Raw genomic sequence first — 12,322 nt, forward strand, 5'->3', positions numbered from 1 at the left:
GTTGAAAACAAGCCGTAGGTGTTTTAATATGACTAAAGTCGCATTTCACACCGTGGGCAGTAAAGTCTTAAGTTTATTTTTTCCTCCAGGAGATTTCGTCCAGCAGCTCAGGAATGCTAAACAAAGAAATCGAACCGAATCCAAATGAGGAGGAACGCTGTTATCCCCGCCCATTTCCCCCCCCAGCTCGTTTTTCATTCGTCATTGCCAACATTTCCGGCTTTTCTATTGGCCAGTCTGGCTGTCTGTCAACCGACACTCCGCCTTTCCGGAATCAATGGGACTCAAAATAGCAGAAACAAATCTTCCCAAAAGAAAAAAGTTCATGTGGGACATTTTCAAAAGAGCTCCGAGGACCACATGAAGGTAAAAAAAAAAAAAACTCTCTAATGATGTTTTAGTGTCGCCGGAGACGACCAATGTTTATGTTTAATCGAGTGTGTGCTAGTTTTGTTTGAAAAAGACTCGGCGAAAAAGAATGCGAATTAGTTTTGAGTTACACTGCGAGATAGAGGCCGAGCACTTTGGGTATATACTCACTAAGTAAGATAACGTGTTCAAATTTGAACAACTAAACCTCTCCACAAGGCCTACATTCAAAACTTCGACACGTTGACTTTTGTTTTGTACCAAACCAATTGATTCCACTCAAGTTGTGCAAATTCCCAGCAAAATCTCCCACCGTGAACGTTCCATTTTTTCCCCCTGTATTTTTTTTTTCTATTTGAATGGTGGCAAGGCGAAAAAAGCAGCCAGTAGCCCCGAGAAAGACCAAAATTAGATTGTCCACTAAATCCAATCCAACATGCAGACATGATGCATGCGCTCAGGGCTCAAATAGATGAAGTAAACACACTTAGCTTCCCCAGTTGACCCCCACCAGCAATCTGCTAATTCTATTGGGTTTGAACTCAGTAGGCCTGACTTGTAAACACTGGTTCTTAATTGTAATGTTCTGCCTTTTAGTATTGCTAAATCATCAATGGTGTTTCTGTATTCAGCCTCTATGTGCATATAAGACGACACAATCTACAAGTATGTATGTATATATACACAACTGACGTGTGCCTGTATGCACATGAAAATGTGACCAAAAATGCTGGGTCAAAAGTATACATACATCAATGTTTACCATAGAACTTTCCTCTAGAACAGGGGTGTCCAAACTTTTTCCACTGAGGGCCGCACACTGAAAAATCAAAGCAATCGGGGGCCATTTTGATATTTTTTATTTTAAAAACCAATACAATATATGTATAAAAAAGATACATTTAGGCCTCCACTCAGAATTGATCCCGGGGACCCCAAAAGGTTTTGGTCCAAAAAAATATTACAAATGTGTCATTATTTTGTATTATTTTTATTATTATTATTCAAGGTTTAAATCTCTAGATCAGTGTTTTTCAACCACTGTGCCGCCGCACACTAGTGTGCCGTGACATATTGTCTGGTGTGCCGTGGGAAATTATGCAACTTCACCTAATTTATCCCAAAAATATTTTTTGCAAATCAATAATTAGAATCTGCCAATAATGTGCCGTTGCTTAGAGTCTGTGCTGTGTAAAACTCGGCAGGGCAACCACGTAAAACTCCGTGTCAGTAGGTGGCAGCATTGCTTTGTAAAAGTCGGAATGTGTCGGGTGAGACGAGGATGGTTTGTTGTGATCCCGATATGCAGACCACAGTGGGAGGCAGAGTGCAGGTAAAAAGGGTTTGTAATGCTTAAACCCAAAATGAAAGAAAGGAAAAGGCTATGCAAAACAGAAGTCAAATCGAACTGGCTACAAAGTAAACTGAGACAGAATGCTGGACGACAGCAAAAACTTACGGCATCCACAAAGTACAACCGTACGTGACATGACAATCAACAATGTCCACACAAAGAGGGATAGCAACAACGTAAATATCCTTGCTTGCTAACACAAAGCAGGTGTGCGGAATAGCGCTCAAAGGAAGACATGAAGCCACTACAGGAAAACACCGGCAAAACAGGAAGGGCCACCAAAATAAGCAAGACAAGAACCAAAGCACTACACACAGGAAGACACCAACACACTCAAAATAAGACACGACGACTTGGTGGAGTTAATTTTTTAAAAGTTTTCTGCTGGTGGTGTGCCTCCGGATTTTTTTTATGACAAAAATGTGCCTTGCCTGAAAAAAAGGTTGAAAAACACTGCTCTAGATCAACATTAGGTCTATCTGTCGATATAACGCTTTTAAAGATTTAAGTTGTATGACATTTTTGTCAAGTAAAACCTTTTTTTTTTAATGGAAAAAAAACACAAAATATGCAATATTTTCCCCCAATAAAATTTTTAAGTGGAATATTTGAGATTATATAATAATTGGAGTCTTAAAAAGGTCAATAACTCATAACAAAATTGATTTTAATACATAATTTTTTTGAGCAATGACACTTAGAAAAAAAAAAAAGTCCCAATAAAATTATTGGGGATCCAAAATGGTACTGCTCAGTAAAGTTTAAAAAAATAAATCCAACAATTTTTTAAACTTTTACCACAATAGTCTCAAGATCAACTTCAGATCTATCCGTCAATTATAAGTTTTATTGTTGTTTATGTTTTTTGTTTGTTCGTTTTAGGCTCTTCTTTAAAAAAACTTAGTTTTTTAAATGGCAACCAAAAAATATGCAACATTTCCCCCAAAAAATATCTCAAAGTGGAATATTTAATGTGAAGTAAATGGAGCCTTGAATTTCAATAATTCATAATGACATTGATTTTGATTCATTATTATTTTTTAAAGAAAGAAACAGCCTGCATGGCAGCTTTGTGTTATTAGAGTAAATAATGCAACATTTTCTTGTTACATTTCATTTTTTTTCATTGTATTTTTAGAATGTGCCGTGGGGCCGTTAAAAAATTACCTGCGGGCCGCGAATGGTCCCCGGGCCGCACTTTGGACACCCCTGCTCTAGAAGGTCTTATCTTTGACCATGTGATGTCAGATGAAACAAAAATTGAGCTGTTTGGCCACAATACCCAGCAATATGTTTGGAGGAAAAAAGGTGAGGCCTTTAATCCCAGGAACACCATGCCTACCGCCAAGCATGGTGGTGGTGGTATTATGCTCTGGGCCTGTTTTGCTGCCAACGGAAGTGGTGATTTACAGAGAGTAAATGGGACAATGAAAAAGGAGGATTACCTCCAAATTCTTCAGGACAACCTAAAATCATCAGCCCGGAGGTTGGGTCTTGGGCGCAGTTGGGTGTTCCAACAGGACAATGACCCCAAACACAAAAGTGGTAAAGGAATGGCTAAATCAGACTAGAATTTAAGGTTTTAGAATGGTCTTCCCAAAGTCCTGACTGAAATGTGTGGACAATGCTGAAGAAAAAAGTCCATGTCAGAAAACCAACATTTTTTGCGTTTAAAAAATGCGGAGGCACACCACCAGCAGAAATCATTAAAAAACTAAACTCAGTAGATAGTAAAAAGTCGCAATTGTTGGATATGACTTTAAACCATAACAAAGCATGCATCAATATAGCTCTTGTCTCAAAGTAGGTGTACTGTCACCACCTGTCACATCACGCCGTGACTTATTTGTTTGTTTTTTGCTGTTTTCCTGTGTGTAGTGTTTTAGTTCTTGTCTTGCGCTCCTATTTTGGTGGCTTTTTTTGGTATTTTCCTGTAGCAGTTTCATGTCTTCCTTTAAGCGATATTTCCCGCATCTACTTTGTTTTAGCAATGAAGAATATTTCAGTTGTTTTTATCCTTCTTTGTGGGGACATTGTTGATTGTCATGTCATGTTCGGATGTACATTGTCTTTGCTCCACAGTAAGTCTTTGCTGTCGTCCAGCATTCTGTTTTTGTTTACTTTGTAGCCAGTTCAGTTTTAGTTTTGTTCGGCATAGCCTTCCCTAAGCTTCAATGCCTTTTCTTAGGGGCACTCACATTTTGTTTATTTTTGGTTTAAGCATTAGACACCTTTTTTACCTACACACTGCCTCCCGCTGTTTTTTGCTGATTTACGTGGACTTAAACAAGTTGAAAAACTTATTCGGGTGTTACCATTTAGTGGTCAATTGTACGAAATATGTACTGAACTGTGCAATCTACTAATAAAAGTTTCAATCAATCAATCAATTCCGACATCTACAAAGCAATTAGCTAGCGGCTGCCACCTACTGATATGGAAGAGTATTACACGGTTACTCTGCCGAGCTCTAGACAGCACCGACACTCAACAACAACACATCATTTGCAGACTAAAATTACTGGTTTGCAAAAAATATTTTTAACCCAAATAAGTGATATTAGATAATCTCCCACGGCACACCAGACTGTAACTCACGGCACACCAGTGTGCCGCGGCACAGTGGTTGAAAAACACTGCTCTAAACCATATTAGGGCTGCAACAACTAATCGATTAAATCGACTAAAATCGATTATAAAAATAGTTGGCGATTAATTTAGTCATCGATTTGCATGCGCAGAGGCTACTTTTTTTTTCTTTCTTTTTTTTATATATATATATATATATATTTTTTTACCTTTATTTATAAACTGCAACATTTACAAACAGCTGAGAAACAATAATCAAAATAAGTATGGTGCCAGTATGCTGTTTTTTCCCCAATAAAATACTGGAAAGGATAGAAATGTAGTTTGTCTCTTTTATCCGATTATTAATCGATCAATCGAAGTAATAATCGACAGATTAATCGATTATCAAATTAGTTGTTAGTTGCAGCCCTAAACCATATATAGATTTTTTTTCAACAAATTAGGAAATGCAATTTCGGTGGACATTTCGTGTGAATGCTAAAGCCAAACTGAAATGCTAACAGTTAGCATGCTGGTCAGATAGCGTCAATAACAAAATAAGCAAAAAACTAGCATGCTAAAGATATCTTGCCTCCTGTTTGCATTATTGAAATACCAAGTCATACAACACTGAGGCTTATACCTGGCAAATTAGCTGGAAAAAGCTAGCACAGTAACGTTAGCATGCTAAAATGCATGTGTCAAGTACCAAACTATATTACTAGGTTGAGGTGGGCGGGGTTGAGGTGGGGGGGGAAAGGGTAGCGGGGGGTGTATATTGTAGCGTCCCGGAAGAGTTAGTGCTGCAAGGGATTCTGGGTATTTGTTCTGTTGTGTTTATGTTGCGTTACGGTGCGGATGTTCTCCCGAAATGTGTTTGTCATTCTTGTTTGGTGTGGGTTCACAGTGTGGCGCATATTTCTAACAGTGTTAAAGTTGTTTATACGGCTACCCTCAGTGTGACCTGTATGGCTGTTGATCAAGTATGCCTTGCATTCACTTATGTGTGTGAAAAGCCGTAGATATTATGTGATTGGGCCGGCACGCAAAGGCAGTGCCTTTTAAGGTTTATTGGCGCTCTGTACTTCTCCCTACGTCCGTGTACACAGCGACATTTTAAAAAGTCATACAGTTTACTTTTTGAAACCGATACCGATCATTTTGAAACCGATACCGATAATTTCCGATATTACATTTTAATGCATTTATCGGCCGATAATATCGGCAGTCCGATATTATCGGACATCTGTAAAAATAACCTGCCCAGGCACTTTCTGATGAAACATCCACATTTTGATGTCTGGCCCCTGAGCCCTTGTGCTCTTGAAACTGGGGCCCGCTTCATGATGTAGCCGAATAGCCCTGATCTACGCCATCGTTGCATGTTGTGTGTGTTGTCAGCGTTGCAAACCAGGCGCATGGCTGACCTGGCTTCAAACCAACCCCGATTAAAGGATTACGGGTCACGGGGCGCTTGAAAGCAAACACTAGAGAAGGTGTGGGAGTTTTGTCTATGCCTGCCTGATGATGATGATGATGATGATGATGATGACTCATGTCATCCTTTGCCCGGTGGAACATTCCCCACCCCCGGTGATCAGGGAGGCCCGTGGAATTAGCGAGTGGGCTGGTAAAAGCCGAAATGAGGGCCCGTGTGTAGTTTAATTAGCCCTGCGGTGGAGCCACAAGCCGTGAGTGATGGCCATGGCAGGGCGGCGACACTGTGGGCCTTCTTTGTAAAGGACCCGCCATCCATGATTTGTCACTCAACATTTAAAGCAATTATATGCGCTCATTGCACCCTAAAATAACAGCGAGGTAATCACCTTTATGGCACACTGGCTTGTAATAAGGAGAGTAGCATCTTTGTCATCACTTACTGCTACTTTAGTGGTCTGTAATATGAGTGGACCAGCCAGGATCATCATTGGCACTGTACAAACATTGTGGTACATTACCATGATCAGACCATTTTGAGACAAGACAACGTTATTTAAAAGGTGGGAATCTTTGGACACCTCACGATTACGATTCAGGATCTACGATAAGATTAAAAATGGATTATTGATGCATCTTTAATTTATGTGTAATGATGCAGTTTTACATTTCTTTTCGTTTCACTAAATAAACATTTATCACTTGCAACTTAAGAAAAAAACAATTCATTTGTAATAAAAAAACAGTTAAATTAATTCCCACATTTATTAAATTAATGGAAATGTGTGCAAAACTGGACCATTAATGCCTGACATTAAAGGAGCTGGTCGGAGCTCTCGGTGAGGTTTTTAGAACTGTCTGCATCACTTTATTTACAATAAATAAATCGATTATTGACGTTTACTAATCGATTCTATAATCGTCCATGTCTGAATTGCGATGCATCTAAAAATCGATTATTTCCCCCACCTCTAGTCCTCGACTATTTAAGCCGCTTGTTTTTATTTTTTATATATATATATATATATATATATATATATATATATATATATATATATATATATATATATATATATATATATATATATATATATTAGGGCTGCAACAACTAATCGATTACATTGATTAAAATCGATTATAAAAATAGTTGCCGATTAATTTAGTCATCGATTCGTTGGATCTATGCTATGCGCATGCGCAGAAGCTTTTAATTTTTATTTTTTTTATTTTTTTTAAAATAAACCTTTATTTATAAACTGCAACATGTACAAACAGCTGAGAAACAATAATCAAAATAAGTATGATGCCAGTATGCTGGTTTTTTTCAATAAAATACTGGAAAGGATAGAAATGTAGTTTGTCTCTTTTATCCGATTATGAATCGATTAATCGAAGTAATAATCGACAGATTAATCGATTATCAAATTAATCGTTAGTTGCAGCCCTAATATATATATATATATATATTTATTTATTTATTTTTTAATATTTTTTAAATTTTTAAATTTTTATTTAATTTTTTATGCCACTCTTCCACCGTAGTAACCCAGTACTGCGAAAACAATTCGTCATTGAACGCATCATTTGTGACGAGACATGCTAACAAACAGTGGAGGAGAACAAGTTTTCTCTATTTGCTTCTTGGAGACCATTTTAATGAGGGCAGCGAGAAAACGACTATAATACTGCGCTTATAATACCACTCCAACGAGGGTTGTGCGATACAGACGATACACGATGCAGTAGAAATGATGTACATTTGGCCGATGATAAGGCTTTGTTATATTGGGATAATATGTTGATGACTAGAAACTGATGACTACAATTATCCAGTCGTCAAATCCTAACTAAAATAAATAAACTGTTAGAAAACCCACTATTTTGCATGTTTTGTGTTTCTTAATGCTTCACTGTTTTAGTCTTTGTTTAAATGACTGAGCTTTTATTGTTTTAAACATTGGTTTGTACTGTAGCACTTAAAGATTTATTTAAATAAAAAGTGCGTAACAAAAAAATCTGTTAGTATTATTATTAGAGATGTCCGATAATATCGGCAGTCCGATATTATCTGACATCTCTAATAATAATACTAACAGCCGATAAATGCTTTAAAATGTAATATCGGAAATTATCAGTATCGGTTTCAAAAAATAAAATGTATGACTTTTTAAAACGCCGCTGTGTGAACGAACGTAGGCAGAAGTACAGAGCGCCAATAAACCTTAAAGGCACTGCCTTTACGTGCCGGCCCAGTCACATAATACCTACGGCTTTTCACACACACAAGTGAATGCAAGGCATACTTGGTCAACAGCCATACAGGTCACACTGAGGGTGGCCGTATAAACAACTTTAACACTGTTACAAATATGCGCCACTCTGTGAACCCACACCAAACAAGAATGACAAACACATTTCGGGAGAACATCCGCACCGTAGCACAACATAAACACAACAGAACAAATACCCAGAACCCCTTGCAGCACTAACTCTTCCGGGACGCTACAATATACACCCCCCGCTACCCCCTACCCGCCCACCTCAACCTCCTCATGCTCTCTCGGGGAGAGCATGTCCCAAATTCCAAGCTGCTGTTTTGAGGCATGTTAAAAAAAATAATGCACTTTGTGAATTCAATAATAAATATGGCAGTGCCATGTTGGCACTTTTTTTCCATAACTTGAGTTGATTTATTTAGGAAAAACCTTGTTACATTGTTTAATGCATCCAGCGGGGCATCACAACAAAATTAGGCATAATAGTATGTTAATTCCACTACTGTATAAATCGGTATCGGTTGGTATCGGTAATTAAGAGTTGGACGATATCGGCAAAAAAGCCATTATCGGACATCTCTAATTATTATTTATCATTTCTCACGGGCGTGGTGGCGTCCTACTCTGTTCAGCGGTCTTTGAACGCTTCGTAAAAACAATAACTGTCTCATTTTAGGTTCAGTTTGCTCAATTGAATATCTTAGTTGCTCGGACAGCAATGTGTTTACAAAGGTTTATCTTGGGGTATGTTGTTTCTTAATGGGGAAAGACGCTAATGTCTCATGTTTTCATGATAAAATGTAAGATAGCGACCGGGTGAGTGACCGCCGTAAACACCAATCATATAAGAAGGGAAGGGCCATCATTTTATTTGGGCCGGTAAAAATTTTAACTACATAAACTTTGCAATTGTGAAACATTTACACAATTGTCAAACAAATATGTTCTGTTACACCACTAAGGCTAACATAAGCTGGTGGTGTTCTTGTTAAATTTTTACTTGGAAAAATGTTGCTGTGAGGAAGTTGCAAACAGCACTTTTAAATGAAATGCTCAAATATATGACACAGGGTTTGTACGGGTGCTTAAAAACCTTGAAAATGCTTGGATTTTAATTTTGTGTTTTCAAGGTTTGAAAAATGCTTGAATTTTGGGTGAAGTGCTTGGAAATGCTTGGAAATGTTCATCATATTTCTCGGCAGTCTGACTCAATAGGCAAATTATAAAATGGAAAAAAATAAAATAAGTTTCCTTAAAAATTGAAGCTACATGCTTTATCTGTTGGCTTTGCCCCCAAGAGGACAGTGGTGCATCGGTCCATCATGCCGGGAGGTTGTCGTTTTAATGAACATTGTTGTGTACATTGGACACCCCTGTGGTATGATTTTTGGTGCCCTTAAACAGGCAAATATTACAGTTAGAACATTGATTGATTGATTGAGAAGTTTATTGACATCTTAAAGGCCTACTGAAAGCCACTACTACCGACCACGCTGTCTGATAGTTTATACGTCAATGATGAAATCTTAACATTGCAACACATGCCAATACGGCCGGGTTAACTTATAAAGTGCAATTTTAAATTTCCCGCGAAACTTCCGGTTGAAAACGTCTATGTATGATGACGTTTGCGTGTGACGTCGATGGTTGAAACGGAAGTATTCGGACACCATTGTATCCAATACAAACAGCTCTGTTTTCATCGCAAAATTCCACAGTATTCTGGACATCTGTGTTGGTGAATCTTTCGCAATTTGTTTAATGAACAATGGAGACTGCAAAGAAGAAAGCTGTAGGTGGGATCGGTGTATTAGCGGCTGGCTGCAGCAACACAACCAGGAGGACTTTGACATGGATAGCAGACGCGCTATCCGACGCTAGCCGCCGACCGCATCGATGATTGGGTGAAGTCCTTTGTCGTGCCGTCGATCGCTGGAACGCAGGTGAGCACGGGTGTTGATGAGCAGATGAGGGTTGGCATAGGTGGAGCGCTAATGTTTTTATCATAGCTCTGACGAGGTCCCGTAGCTAAGTTAGCTTCAATGGCGTCGTTAGCAACAGCATTGCTAGGCTTCGACAGGTGGCACAGCATTAACCGTGTGGTTACAGGTCCAGTGTTTGGTTCGGTGTCTCCTGATAGTAGTATTGTTGATCTTCTGTCTATCCTTCCAGTCAGGGGCTTATTTCTTTTGTTTCTATCTGCATTTAAGCACGATGCTATCACGTTAGCTCCGTAGCTAAAGTGCTTCACCGATGTATTGTCGTGGAGATTAAATTAAGTCACTGTGAATGTCCATTTCGCGTTCTTGACTCTCATTTTCAAGAGGATATAGTATCCGAGGTGGTTTAAAATACAAATCCGTGATCCACAATAGAAAAAGGAGAACGTGTGGAATCCAATGAGCCCTTGCACCTAACCCAAGGTTCATAAAGCTTATATATTTTAAAAAAGTTACGTACATACGCAAAAAAAAGTTGCGCACATACGGTCAAGCGATCAAATGTTTAGAAGCCAAAGCTGCATACTCACAGTAGCACGTCTGCGTCTTTGTCATCCAAATCAAAGTAATCCTGGTAAGAGTCTGTGTTGTCCCAGTTCTCTACAGGCGTCTGTGTATCGAAGTCAAAAGTCCTCCTGGTTAGAGTCTCTGTTATCCGAGTTCTTCCATCTTGACTGCATCTTTCGGGAATGTAAACAAAGAAGCGCCGGCTGTGTACTGTTGTTGCTGACTACGTTCGAAAAATACGTCCATTTCGCACCGACAACTTTCTTCTTTGCTTGCTCAGCTTCCTTCTCCATAATGCAATGAACATGATTGCAACAGATTCACGAACACAGATGTCCAGAATACTGTGGAATTATGAAATGAAAACAGAGCTTTTTCGTATTGGCTTCAATGTGGAAGGCATACCCGTGTTCCCCGGGCTACGTCACGCGCATACGTCATCCTCAGAGGCGTTTCGAACCGGAAGTTTAGCGGCAAATTTAAAATGTCACTTTATAAGTTAACCCGGCCGTATTGGCATGTGTTATAATGTTAAGATTTCATCATTGATATATAAACTATCAGACTGCGTGGTCGGTAGTAGTGGCTTTCAGTAGGCCTTTAAATAAGAAAATCTCATTTCAGTAGGCCTTTAAATATTCATCACATTTGATACATTCAATAATAAAAGATATACAACCTGTAACATGTATATAAAAAATTACGTTAAAAAATAGATAAATAATGTACATATACACAGTATACATGTCAGGTGATTTGAAAAACAATATATACAAAAATGGGGAAGTGGGGGAGTATACACACTATGTTTACACATCAGTTTTGCACGTTTAGATGAGCCGTTCTCCCAATGTTTTCGCTCTGTGTTTTAACCGAATGAAAGATGTTTGGGAAATATTGCAGCTTTCAAAGCGAAAAGAAGAAAAACTGCTAGCTGCTGCCTCTCATTATGTAACCTCCGCCCCCACTTTCTTCTGAAGACTTCATGATGTGAAAAGTTGGTGGGAGGCCTGAGAACGTCCCCCCCCGGCCTTGTCAAACGTTGATGTTTTCACACCTTAAAACCTCATCGCACCTTGCTGGAGCGCTGCAGGCCGCACCTGTGTAAGCATTGTCGGCGGTCGTAGCCCCGAAAAGTCCATCACGTCGACGGCTTTTCATGCTCTTTTCAAAGAGGAGCCGGCATGTGTTCAGTGGCGGCGAGTGCGGTGGGGTGTTTGGACGCCGCGGGGCTGCAGAAGCAACACAGCTGTGAGATTACAGTGCAGCGACACTACAAAGAGACCACGCTGCATTTTTCACACGCATGCTCATGCACACGCAGAAATGTTTTACGCGAACCAACACGAGTGAGGCAGAGAAACCAAAATGATGCCTTTTGTCCGTAATTCCTCGTGTTGTGGTTCAAGGTGTTTATGTGCTCAGCTGGAGCGAGTACGAGGCATCCGTGCAACATCATAATACCCGGTTTGACCGGTTTAAGGCCCCGTTTACACTAAACCGGATAAGGTTATCCAGGGTAAATCCCACATAACCTTATCCTTGTCCACACACACACAATGGTCGTTTAAGACCATACCCCCCCCTCGGTCTGCCGGCGCAAAGCGACCTAGTATGCATGCGCGGAAAATGCGCACGTCATAATCACCTCCGGTGTTGCTTTGTATGCAAGTTCTTAAATTAAATTTAACTTATCTGAACAATATCCAGTGTTGTGGTATTTCAATTACCTGAAATCCAGTGTGCTGTGGGGCCCTATTGTAGTGAATCACACCTGAGCCATCATAAATTAATCAAATCTTTATTAG

At 39.3% G+C, this 12,322-nt stretch overlaps 1 protein-coding gene across 2 annotated transcripts in view; it reads left to right on the forward strand.

Moving 5' to 3' along the window:
* The first annotated feature begins 248 nt into the window (after positions 1–248).
* cttnbp2nla (CTTNBP2 N-terminal like a) overlaps positions 249–12,322 on the forward strand; it is a 60,764-nt gene continuing 48,690 nt past the window's right edge. For both annotated transcript variants that reach the window (XM_062038262.1, XM_062038263.1), the window contains exon 1: positions 249–366. In XM_062038262.1, the coding sequence (XP_061894246.1) occupies positions 361–366 (6 nt within the window). In that variant the 5' untranslated portion in view covers positions 249–360. The remainder of the gene's footprint in view (positions 367–12,322) is intronic.

The sequence above is a fragment of the Entelurus aequoreus genome, linkage group LG26 (assembly GCF_033978785.1).
Source record: "Entelurus aequoreus isolate RoL-2023_Sb linkage group LG26, RoL_Eaeq_v1.1, whole genome shotgun sequence".
Taxonomy (NCBI): Eukaryota; Metazoa; Chordata; class Actinopteri; order Syngnathiformes; family Syngnathidae; genus Entelurus; species Entelurus aequoreus.